Source organism: Girardinichthys multiradiatus, chromosome 13 (assembly GCF_021462225.1).
Source record: "Girardinichthys multiradiatus isolate DD_20200921_A chromosome 13, DD_fGirMul_XY1, whole genome shotgun sequence".
Lineage (NCBI taxonomy): Eukaryota > Metazoa > Chordata > Actinopteri > Cyprinodontiformes > Goodeidae > Girardinichthys > Girardinichthys multiradiatus.
Genome location: NC_061806.1, coordinates 21,469,187 through 21,482,881, shown reverse-complemented (window position 1 = coordinate 21,482,881; position 13,695 = coordinate 21,469,187). Strand labels below are relative to the sequence as shown.

Sequence of the window (13,695 nt, the reverse complement as noted above, 5' to 3'; positions counted from 1 at the left end):
AAGCTACTGGAGCACCTGCTGTTATAGAAAACCACATTAGGTTTTTCTGCTATGTCCATATGCAGGTGCCTTTAAAGCAACTCAAGCTAAAATCCAGTGATTTATTGTTGTTTTTTTATGGAGTGGACAAATGTTATAACAGCAAATAGAGGCATGGATCACTACTCTGCAAACTGGAATTTTTATGCAGACGTTACCTAGCCGCCCTCACATCTGAATGAAGCCTAAAGTGATGACATTCAGATCTGCACACTCTCCTTCTGCATTTGAGATTGATCCTAGCTGTCACACTTAAAGCTTTTTGTATCCTGTTTGCTTGTGTTTGAATGTATATGTGTGTGTTTGAGGATACCTCCTGATTCTTTGTACTAGCCACACCAGGCCGTAATGCTTCCATCCTCAACAGCCAGAAGGCATGAAGGGTGGTAACACAACTTTAGCAAATCACTGCTGTGTACTGGAACTGGCAATGGAAAAGGAAAACAATCACCTGCATAACAATTGCAGTGAAAATACATGGTTTTGTAAAATTAATGGATAGGAGCCTTTTTTTCCATAGGCAACAAGTAATTTCAACCTAATCTTTGGCATTTCATTCCAGCCTAGGCATTAAATCATTGGGTCATCTCAGACTCCAGACTTTTACCATCTAAAAGCCATCTAAAAGCCTTTGAAGATTTCGTGGAAACTGAAAAGACATTAATAAACTTTGTGACATTACATGCTGCAAACCTGTTGAACGAAGTCACTTTTAGACATAGAGCTTGTCAAAACATTATTAGTGTGTGTGACCAGTGGTGTATGGACATAAACAAAGAAATTGAAGTAGTGCAGGAGACATAGCCATTGAGAAAATCTTAATTATTTCATATATTAATGGGGCTACACGTTGGTGCAGTTGGTAGCATTGTTGCCTTGCAGCAAGAAGGTCTTGGGTTCGACTCCCGGCAATGGAGTTTGCATGTTCTCCCCGAGCATGTGTGGGTTCTCACTGGGTACTCTGGCTTCCTCCCACAGTCCAGAAACATGACTATTAGGTTAATTGGTCTCTCTAAATTGCCCTTTGGTGTGAATGAGTGTGTGCATGGTTGTTTGTCCTGTATGTCTCTGTGTTGCCCTGCGACGGACTGGCGACCTGTCCAGGGTGTACCCTGCCTCTCGCCCGTAGACTGCTGGAGAGGCACCAGCTCCCCCGCGACCCACTATGGAATAAGCGGCATAGAAGATGAATGAATCTATTAATGTTCTTTAGCCCCTTTTTGACTGATCTTTTATTTTATATCATTCAGTATCTTTCCATCCGCCCTCTCTCTACTCCAGCGGTCTTCAACATGTGGGTCCGCAGCTACATGTGGTTCTGTAGGCCCTCTGCAGTGGGTCTAAACACCTTGATATAAGATGATATTGAACTGTTTTTCAACAAAGACTAAAACCGTTTTGGTAATCTAAGAACATTTTATTACTTGGTGGTCTTTGGTTGTGCCAAAGAGATAATAGACTACTTGTCTGCTTAGAAATATTGTAGTAATTAAGTCTTGCTGTTTAAATCAGTTGGCATTATGCATAATATACTTTGGGAACATCTGCTCTCTTCTTTTCTCAAGAAAAGTACTGATAAAAAAGGCATTTTTAGAGCAATCTCTTAAAACATTGAAAGTATCCTAAATATTTTGATGTATAACTTTTTAAATTATCTTATATAATCCTACATTGTGTCTATGTTGCACTTAGTTTTACTGCAATAAAAAACATCTACTTAGTTTGTCAATACAAGTAAGTGATGAAAATTATATAGTAGTAGCTTTAATTGGTTTAATGTGTATCATTATGGCATTATTAGTCTGAAAAAAATGCGGCAACACCTGCAAGCTTTAGACAATTATTACAAGCTGTGTATCCTCCTCTTGGTCTGTCTCTTACTCAACATCCCATAAATCAACACAATCTTCCATACCCTCTTCGCATAAAAGATTTCTTCCTGCGCTGCTCTGCATGCCCCCTGCTGCTTTTGGCCCCTGTCCATAACTTCAGGATCCCTTTGTAGACTCCGACACCAGACTTTCACTCATCATTGCAATCTAATACTAAGAAGAGATGTTCTTAGGAAGTGATTGGAGCTTACAGACCAACCTCCAGTTATGTTATGCAGAAGGCATTAGTCTTTACAGGACATTCTTTGTTACAGGTTACATTGTCAAAATAGATGCTTTAAATATGACAATTATTTTCTGTTCTGTAAGCAGCTTAACATCTTTCAACATAATTGGACAGCAGCAATATTGAATTTAGTAAGAAAACTGTGCACATGGCAAAAAACGTTAAAGCAGAGCACATGCTAAAGTAATTAAATACATCTTTGTTCGAAAAGGTTTAAGATCTCCCAGCTATTATAGCTGCTGTTTTAAGGGATTACATGAAATACAACTTAGCACATAGAAACTTCCACCCACACACGACAAAGACTGGGGGAGGCAATTTCCCTTCTAGCCATACTCCACACATCTTTTATGCTATTTTAAAATTTTTATTTCAAAAGCAGCTATTACACAACCCGTTGCTTTTCTTGTGAATTAAATGACTTTCAGTCAGTCTACAACATTAATCCATGCATAGGCACATGTCTATAGGCTAATGCTAGTTCTATATGGCTGGTTCAAATGATGTTTGATGATGTTTGCGTACGTGTTTGTTCACATCCAGGTTTTCGTCCTGTTTTTGCTGATGTCCTGATTTTAGGCTGTTCTTTTTGTATTTTCTGTGCACACGCATTTCTCAAAAGGCCAAATGTCCCACATCCATTTTGTGCTGATCTCAGTCTTGCTATATAAGGGACAGTTGCAGCAGCAGGAGAGTGATCATTGAGGGCTCCATAGTATCGATCGGGCTGGTGTCAGGGCCACTGAGAAGAAGACTGACATTAGCTGGGATACCCTTAGGATGGAGAGAGATCATCAAGCCACTAGAACCACAGAATGATACATGTTGCATAAACAGAGACCCAGCAGTCTGATTTAAGGATGGCAGATGTAATTTTTTCACATTTGCTTTGCTGTTTATGAGTAATCTGAAGTCATTATGTTGGTATCAGTGTCTCGCTCTGTTTAATGACGAGCGTTACACTCAGAGGCATCTGGGTTTTTTTTTCTTTCAGTGTGCGTATTTTAATGTGTGTGTGTGTGTGTTTGTGTGTGCAATCAAAGTTACAATCCCATTAGCTGTGTTGCAACTTAAAACCCTGGAAACCCAGAGGATGTCACACATGCAGCCCACAGACTCACATCTCATCCAAGTGCTGCTGTCGCTTACAGTATTCTCACCCTCGCTAACAAAGTGATACCTGACCACCTCCTCAATCTCAGCTCAAACAGACACCTCTCTCACACACACACTTGTTTTGCTATATCTAGGGACGACCATGTGTTGACTCCCATTGACTTCCATTGATTTTCAGTCATTTTCAACCCTTTCTATGCCCTAACCCTGACAATAACCCTAAACCTAACCATTACCAGTGCTTGCCTAACCCTAACCTTAACCTAAAGTCAATTTACACCTTAGTCCTAAACCTAACTGTTAGCAAAATAGGTCGTGGGGACCAGCAAAATGTCCTTACTTTGGTACAAACGGTCCTCAATTTGATGGTGAAATCGGGAAAATGGTTCTCACTGTGATGCCAATACAGGAACACACACACACACACACATACACAAAACGCACATGCTTAAACACTGTGATTGCTCAATAAAACACATAACTTGACACAGTGGTCAGAGGGATTTTAAGCCATTCTTCTTGCAGGATAGTGGCCAGGTCACTACGTGATACTGGTGGAGGAAAACGTTTCCTGACTCGCTCCTCCAAAACACCCCAAAGTGGCTCAATAATATTTAGATCTGGTGACTGTGCAGGCCATGGGAGATGTTCAACTTCACTTTCATGTTCATCAAACCAATCTTTCACCAGTCTTACTGTGTGTATTGGTGCATTGTCATCCTGATACACGGCACCACCTTCAGGATACAATGTTTGAACCATTGGATGCACATGGTCCTCAAGAATGATTCGGTAGTCCTTGGCACTCTAGCCCATCTAGCACAAGTAGTGGGCCAAGGGAATGCCATGATATGGCAGCCCAAACCATCACTGATCCACCCCCATGCTTCACTCTGGGCATGCAACAGTCTGGGTAGTATACTTCTTTGGGGCTTCTCCACACCGTAACTCTCCTGGATGTGGGGAAAACAGTAAAGGTGGACTCATCAGAGAACAATACATGTTTCACATTGTCCACAGCCCAAGATTTGCGCTCCTTGCACCATTGAAACCGACGTATGGCATTGGCATGATTGACCAAAGGTTTGGCTATAGCAGCCCGACCATGTATATTGACCCTGTGGAGCTCCCGACGGACGGTTCTGGTGGAAACAGGAGAGTTGAGGTGCACATTTATTTTGCTGTGATTTGGGCAGCCGTGGTTTTATGTTTTTTGGATACAATCCGGGTTAGCACCCAAACATCCCTTTCAGACAACTTCCTCTTGCGTCCACAGTTAATCCTGTTGAATGTGGTTCGTCCTTCTTGGTGGTATGATGACATTACCCTGGATACCGTGGTTCTTGATACATCACAAAGACTTGCTGTCTTGGTCACAGATGCGCCCGCAAGATGTGCACCAACAATTTGTCCTCTTTTGAACTCTGGTATGTCACCCATAATGTTGAGTGCATTTCAATATTTTGAGCAAAACTGTGCTCTTACCCTGATAATTGAACCTTCACACTCTGCTCTTACTGGTGCAATGTGCAATCAATGAAGACTGGCTACCAGGCTGGTCCAATTTAGCCATGAAACCTCCCACACTAAAATGACAGGTGTTTCAGTTTCATTGTCCAACCCCTGTAGGTACGAGACATCAATTGGTGAAGGGTTGAACTGACCCTGAGCAGTCCAATCTCATACTGTACAGAAATATGTCCATAAACCACAGCTGGGTAATTTCAGCACCTGACTCAAGGGTCATATTTTGTGCTAAAGTCTAAAACCGTTTTTTAAGAAATCTGAATTTTATTTGACCAAGTTTTGTTAAAAATATAAAATACTTTGACTGGTTAAACCTGAACAAGACTATTCTACGCAGAGCATAGATTTTTTAAAACACTATTTGAGATTAATGAAAGCTTCATTCTATTTGTGAAAACACAAAAACTTATTTCTAAAGCTTTTTTTTGTCAAGTCAACCTCAGATTCAGACATGTATGAAAACATCAATGTACAAACTGATTAAACCTAGGCAGAATGAATTTGCATTGAATACAGTTTATTTAAAACACAGTTTTAGGCTTTGTTAAACCTATTTATATAAGGGTGCAGAAGGAGGAGCCCAATCAGGGTGCCATCCAAGCTAGTACAGCCACAGCTGATGTGACAATTAGAGCGAGCATGTGTAGCATGCAGCTATCCTAGCGACCAACATGCACTCATAAGCATAATGGCTTCAAGTTGAGTTTCTGCTCTTGTTTTCAACCCACATATTCTTACACCTATTACACACCCCAGGTATCTGAGTTGGGTCTGATCAGAAGTGCAATGCAATACACATGTTTAGGCGGGACATGCTGTGCATCGGAAATCTACAAGATAGATAGAGACTATGTCCTTGCTTACACATGCGATATCTGTGACACATGCAAGAACACAGACTTAATGTAGTAACACACTAAGTGCATGCACAAAGAGCCGAGTGCATTCACACTCGGGTAAACATCAAAGATGGCACACAAACAGTGGGATTCAAAGAGAGGGTGGGATCCTTCTCTGCCACTTCAAAGCTTCCCATTTTTTAAGAGAAAATCAGCTCCAGCCACCCCACCATGTCCCTTCACTTATGGTTTAATCAGTCATTGTAAACTATCCATCTATCTGTCTGTGTGTGTGTGTGTGTGTGTGTGTGTGTGTGTGTTTGTCTCTCACCTATTTTTTTAGCCAACAGCTAATATGTAAACCCAGTTAAATGCGGAATTAAGGAGCTCTGTGAGCAGATGGTGGGCTGAATTAATTGAACACTCCTGGTAGAGGTAGCGGGAGAGAGAGATAAAGGGGAGATTGAGTGAGAAGGAGAATATTGAACAAGGAATATCAGGAAGTAAAAAAATTGGGAAAAGAAAGAGTGAAATAAGCACAACTAATCTGAAAATGTTTGACAAGACTGCCTAAAGTTCATTCTTTGTTTGACCTGGACACTACCTGGCATGAAACTGATTGAATCACAGACTTTCTGTAGTCATATTTAATTAAAATGGGATAGATGTTTGATTAGATATTTTTCCATCAGGCATAGATAAATATAATGTAAACTTAAATCCTTTTTATCTGGCCAAGTGTGGGACACACAAACTGACTTGAATGAACATTAACTCCAAACACAGTTAAATCAGTACGCTTACTATACTGAGATAGTTCCAAGAATGTTAGCACATGAATTGGCTGAAAGAAAATTCTGTTTACCTATCTAAACAGATCAATTTTGGCCATTTCTAATCAAATGAGAGGAAGTATGCCGTAGCCGAGCCTCTGCCCTTTTCCTGCCAACGCTGACAGGAAAGATCTGTGAATAATTTTAGACGAACTCAGCTCCTTGCTGAATTCATTGAGTAGCTTACACATTTTCTTCACTACAATCTGATAAATATAAACATGTGTGTTTCATTGTTGTTTGTTTTGCTTATTTTCAGGGTCAAGTCATGTTTCGTAATGGAGAAAGGATGGGCACAATAAAATTCAACCAGTTTCAAGGTATTTTTCTCATTAACCTGCCTTTATTTTCTATCTTGTGTGGATTTATTATATAAGAAGCTCTGTGCATGTTGTTTCTAAGTGTAATGTTTTCATATTTTGTCATGTTGCAACCATAGACCTCAATGTATTTTATGGTTTAACTGTGAAGTTGAAAGAATGGATGTGTGATTTTGTCTGTTTTTTATTTATTTTTTTTAAGTATATCGTCATATTCTGTAAATTAGATTATGTGTTCTGATGAGGCTCATTTGTCAGATTGAAGTACCTTTTGCAAACAGCAACCTATGAGCAGGTATAATAGACATACTTTTCATTGAGCCCACATTTTGTAATTAAAACTTATTTTTATTGGCCAGATATAATATTCTAACCTTATATGCAATGTTTTCATTACCTGTAAGCATGGAAATCATCATAATTAACAGAAATACAGGGTTTAAACATCAGTCTGTTTGTAATAAACCTATAATGTGTGTTTTACTTACTGAATTTAGTTACTAAAATAAATGAATTTTTCAAAAATATTCTTCTTCATTGAATGGGTCTGTACAAATCCCATGAACAAAGTGTGCATTTCACCATTATTTTTTTTGCAAAATGGTTCCACTCATGGCCTAGTCAGATTGAATGGAGAGTGTCTCTGAACTTGAACTTTTTAAAGTCTTGCCACAGATTCTCTATTGGATATATGTATAAACTCTGACTGGATAACGCATGAATGAGTTTTGTTAAAAAAGCATATAAATAATTAAAGTCCACTTATGATTTTACTTCAACTTGTCAATTATGGACCACTTTGCATTTATATATTACATCCACATTTTTGGAACTCTGTGGTTATAATGAAACAAATTAAAGGGAAATGAAGACATTTGCATGGTAATTTGTTATGGAACAACCTTTTAGCTGGAAAAACCCCCACTAAAAGCACAAACAAGTGTATGTTTCTGTTCCGACATATAACTTGGGCTCATCTCAGAACGTCTATCCCTCCTTTGTTTATTTGCTCTTTTTCTGAAGTGTTTTTGCAATAGCCTGCTAATTCCCAATTGATTATCTGGCACTGTTGATGTGCGTACACTGGATTCCTAAAACAAATAGAGGCAAAGATAGTGGCTGAAACATTTTACCAAAACATTTCACATGCTGAACATTCACTTTGTATGTTGCTGCAGAATATTAACATGTCTTTTGTATTTCTTTGCCAGTAAACCAAAAACAATATTTGTGTAGACTGTTTTCCACAGGAAAAATGTCACCCCAGTGCTTTCTATGTGGGGATACACCATGTTTCTGGTTGGGCGAAACTTGAAGTGATGTGTTCAGTCTTCTCTTGTGGTTGTTAAATGCATTTGTGGAGGCTCTAAGTCAAAATGATGAAATAAAAAATTATTCTGTTCTCTTCAGATAGCAACACCACCCTGTGGTTGTGTTGAGCTGACAGGATTTCCTGAGAATAACCCAAAAGATCGGATCTTGATGCAGGGGATTCCCATCTCCCAGGCATCCTAGACTGTATGTAGCACAGAAGCATGGTGCTGTTGATTCCTCTCTCTCTGCCTAACCATCTTATCTTTTTGACTGCAGAGAGGCTTGATCCCTCTGGCTGGTTACAACTCACTCACACTCTCACATTTGCACTCTGTGCATGTATTTTCTCTGTGAAACCAGAAGAAGTATTTGGGGCAGAGCTAATGTGCAGACTCAGGGTTTCTTAAAATCCGCATCTATCCCATCTGAAGTAGGATTCTGTCCACTTCTTTTTTTTAGTATTTCTATTAATGAACAACCTAAACCTAGCAGCACTCTTTTTTATTTTAACTGTCATATCTCTAATTTTACATCACCATTTCATCAAGTCCCTCGATATTTACCCAAAGGTTTTGTCTTACTTTAGATTTAACCAGGAGTTCTCAAACTGTTCATGTGACCCACAATAAACTGTGGTAGATCTGTGACCCCGACTCTCACTGTGGAAGTATTGCCTACAAGCCAAATATAGAACGAAATAATGGTAAAACAAACAGCCTTAATACCCAAAGTAATATTTGTATCCATTTATAGAGTTGTGTAAAAAAGGCTCTTAGTGAAGGAGGTAATTTCAAGACCATCCATTTGGTCTACCATGCAAAATGATCTATACACCTTTAACTTTTTCACATTTTGTCATGTTACAGCAACATAGTTCAATGTATTTTATTTGTATTTTGTGTGCCGAATTGTGAAGGGGAATTAATATTAACATTTTTATCAAGTTATTATGACATTAAAAATTTGAAAAGTGTGGCATGCATTTGTATTTATCATTTCTTTCTCTTCAGAATTCCAACAGCATGCTCTCTCTTCTATCAGATCTTGACGTTATAGACATCTCTTCTTTGCCTCCTCTGCCCCTTACTTAACCTTCACTCCTTTTCTATCTCACATAAACATGAAATGTGAATCTGTCACCCTTTTTTGACACACCGCACCAAAGCCTGAGCTGGGTGGAGAGGATAGGAGAGGCAGCCCCATTTTAAATATTTTAATAGGCAGTGATACTCCACGCAACACAAGCATCTGTCCACAGCCTGTGATCCTCAATTTCTCCTTGTCAGTCTTTTTTTAGTCAGCAGTTTCTGACTCCTATTTCCCTTCTTTCCAAATGGAGATGAGAGATAGTTCTGCACCATAGGTTCTGATTTCAGTCATGCTCCCTCATATTTAAAATCAACATGCTATGAATGATGAGAAACCATGAACTCTGTCATTCTGTATTTAAAGGAGTTCAATAGTATATTCAGGTGATATGCAATATGTGTGTTTTTGCAAAAATGTTTCAGATCACAATCTAAAGTATTTATCACAATCACATAATAGTTAACTTTTTTTTCTTTTTCTATCAAATTTGGCTGGAGTTTAAATGGAAACAACTCTTCTGCTGCCAATATACTCAGGGAAAAGCTCAATAGTGTGTTTTGCTCAAAAGAATGATTAAAAAAAGTCAACAAATTACACAAAAATATCACATCCATTAATTATAAAACGGCATATTTTTAAGTCAGAATTCCAAAGGATGACATAACACAAAACATTGTCACATTGATCGAAGACAAATGTGAAGAAAACATCTTCAGTTTACTTCAGTTACAGAGGTTCATTCAGAGGTTTATTGGTGCTCTAGGGTTTTTGTTTCTAGCAATAATATTGTGAAAAATATTGTTGTTTACTTATTTTTAGGTTCACAGTTGAAATAAAGTGGTCACATTTAAGTTTCTACTGTTGAGAAAATTCTTACATGTACACTGTACATGTAGGGATTTCATTGTTCTGCTTTTATTGTCAGGATACATACATGTACAGTACAGACCAAATGTTTGGACACACCTTCTCATTCAAAGAGTTTTCTTTATTTTCATGACTATGAATATTGTAGCTTCACACTGAAGGCATCAAAACTATGAATTAACACATGTGGAATTATATACAAACAAAAAAGTGTGAAATAACTGAAAACATGTCTTATATTCTAGGTTCTTCAAAGTAGCCATCTTTTGCTTTGATTACTGCTCCGCACACTCTTGGCATTCTGTTGATGAGCTTCAAGAGGTAGTCACCTGAAATGGTTTTCCAACAGTCTTGAAGGAGTTCCCAGAGATACTTAGCACTTGTTGGCCCTTTTGCCTTCACTCTGCGGTCCAGCTCAACCCAAACCATCAGGTTCAGGCCCGGTGACTGTGGAGGCCAGGTCATCTGGCGCAGCACCCCATCACTCTCCTTCTTGGTCAAATAGCCCTTACACAGCCTGGAGGTGTGTTTGGGGTCATTGTCCGGTTGAAAAATAAATGATGGTCCAACTAAACGCAAACCGGATGGAATAGCATGCCGCTGCAAGATGCTGTGGTAGCCATGCTGGTTCAGTATGCCTTCAATTTTGAATAAATCCCCAACACTGTCACCAGCAAAGCACCCCCACACCATCACACCTCCTCCTCCATGCTTCACGGTGGGAACCAGGCATGTAGAGTCCATCCGTTCACCTCTTCTGCGCCGCACAAAGACACGGTGGTTGGAGCCAAAGATCTCAAACTTGGACTCATCAGACCAAAGCACAGATTTCCATTGGTCTAATGTCCATTCCTTGTGTTCTTTAGCCCAAACAAGTCTCTTCTGCTTGTTGCCTGTCCTCAGCAGTGGTTTCCTAGCAGCTATTTTACCATGAAGGCCTGATTCACACAGTCTCCTCTTAACAGTTCTAGAGATGTGTCTGCTGCTAGAACTCTGTGTGGCATTGACCTGTTCTCTAATCTGAGCTGCTGTTAACCTGCGATTTCTGAGGCTGGTGACTCGGATGAACTTATCGTCCGCAGCAGAGGTGACTCTTGGTCTTCCTTTCCTGGGGCGGTCCTCATGTGAGCCAGTTTCTTTGTAGCGCTTGATGGTTTTTGCGACTGCACTTGGGGACACTTTCAAAGTACAGTACACTGTACTGGCATACAGTATACTGTACTGGTATTGATACTCCACAGAGTAAAGTTTATCATTAATTAATTTGCTGTTTCAATTTCATTTTCATTAAGCTTCAACTTGGTTTGTTTATATGGAAAAAATGGTGAACGGCTTGGACTTGCATAGTGCTTTATCAAGTCAGAGGACCCTAACCACTTTACACCACAAACAGTCATCCACCCATTCACAAACTGACAGTGGAAAGCTGCATTATAGCCACAGCTGCCCTGGGACAGACTGACAGAAGGGGGGGCGGAACAGGGGGCTCGGTCCATCTCAGGGGTTCATCTTGTTGCCCATCAGTTACAAGATGAAGTCCTTTCACTTTGCCAAGGGCTTCATCCAGGAGAGAATCAGCTAAACAGAGAAGCACCGAGCTAGGGGTATTTTTTTTTGGTCTGGTTCTTTTACCAAAAACCATAAAAAAAAGACTGAAAGTCCCCATCTTTTATTGAAAGAAAAGGACATTTTAACTTAAAAACCCTTTGATTTATCATACCTCTACCCAAAGTTGAGATGTCTGGATGGTCACAGATACTGTTGGCAGGCTTGCCTGTATTGTAACAAGAAGATGAAGATAAAAAAGAAATATAATTTGAAAACTGGTCAGTCTGAATCAGTTTGAAAGTCAATTTTTTGTCTTTGTTCCTTCAAAAACGTTTTTTTAATACTAAATTGGCTTGGAGACAGAAGAGTTCATCACATCTGGTGTAAAAGTGGTACACTTGTAATTCCTTTTATATGTACAAACGTCAATAAAATGGGGTTTTCCTCCCAAAGCTTGTTGTGAGGACGAATCAGGCTGACATATTTCCATCTGCAACTTGTTTAAAATTTTGTCTAGTTTGCTCATAATGTTTCATAACATTCATAATGCTGCATTTGCTCATTGGTCACTTTGTGAGGAGGGAGTTTGTTTCCATGGAATGCCATTTGATAATAAAAAAAACACCCTACAGTTCTTTCCTAATTAATTTGGTAATTACATGGTCACCTTAAAAAGGCAACTCTGTGGATCACAGCATAGTCTGACATCTATTTTCACAAAGATGTTTTATAATCTTTTACTGTGTGATTATTTTTGCATCTATGATAAAAATGATTGATACTATTTAATTCTTGCAACCCATCCGTTTTATGACATTTTTAACCATTGCTGACTTTTCGAAATGAATTCACCAAGAGGAAAGCAAAGTGGAGTACAGTGGCTCACTGGTAGATGATGTTGTCTCTCATTTTTCTTGTCAAGGACACTTCTGCCAAAATGTTCAATTGGTCTTTGAGAGTGATAACAGAAAAAGGCAGTTGGCTTACACTTGCACGTCTGAACAAACTGCAGGTTGTACATGTTGCCTACAAAAAAATGAATAACCTGTCTCTTTTTTCTCATGTGCTTTCTCTTTCCTACCAGTTGTACAATTTTTCAAGTAATCTTTAGAAGGTGAATGTTAGGGTTTGCCTGACAGGGTCATTCCTCCTTTAATACTAAAGTGTAGAGACTGTTCTACGTGTGGTTAAGAAACCTTTCTGGGTAGAACAGGCTAGAGTTAGCAACAGTTTAATGTCAGTTAATTCTGTTTAGATTCTAGTTCAGATGTGGCCTCATGATTTTATTGTCCGATTTTACATCAGATAGCAATACTTCTAGGAATTGTTTATATATAATGTTTTTGTGGGGGTTTTCATTAGCTTTGGGTTTCATTCAGATAAAATAAACAACTAACTGATACTGTACTTAGAAGGAGGTACTCTCTGCAAATAGCTGCAAAAGCGGTGTTTTGGAACCATTAAAATCTATCTATCTAACCCTTTTTAATTTGTTTGTCATCTAACATTGTTTTATCTGAGGACCCATTACTTTAAAAAAACGTAAATAGTTACAGTGCCTTGCGAAAGTATTCGGCCCCTTTGAACTTTTCAACCTCTTGCCACATTTCAGGCTTCAAACATAAAGATATAAAATTCAAAATTTTTGTGAAGAATCAACAACAAGTGGGACACAATCGTGGAATGAAATTTATTGGATTTATTGGATGTGTCAAACTTTTTTAACAAATAAAAATCTGAAAAGTGGGGCGTGCAATATTATTCGGCCTCCTTGCGTAATACTTTGTAGCACCACCCTTTGCTGCAATTACAGATGCAAGTCGCTTGGGGTATGTTTCTATCAGTTTTGCACATCGAGAGACTGAAGTTCTTGCCCATTCTTCCTTGCAAAACAGCTGGAGCTCAGTGAGGTTGGATGGAGAGCGTTCATGAACAGCAGTTTTCAGCTCTTTCCACAGATTCTCGATTGGATTCAGGTCTGGACTTTGACTTGGCCATTCCAACACCTGGATACGTTTATTTGTGAACCTTTCCATTGTAGATTTGACTTTATGTTTTGGATCATTGTCTTGTTGGAAGATAAAT

At 39.0% G+C, this 13,695-nt stretch overlaps 1 protein-coding gene across 1 annotated transcript in view; it reads left to right on the top strand.

Annotated features, from left to right (window-relative positions):
• Window positions 1-13,695, top strand: part of gabbr2 (gamma-aminobutyric acid (GABA) B receptor, 2) — a 292,021-nt gene that overhangs the window by 170,636 nt on the left and 107,690 nt on the right. The window contains exon 8 of the mRNA XM_047384121.1: window positions 6,732-6,792. Coding sequence (XP_047240077.1) covers window positions 6,732-6,792 — 61 coding nt within the window. The remainder of the gene's footprint in view (window positions 1-6,731; window positions 6,793-13,695) is intronic.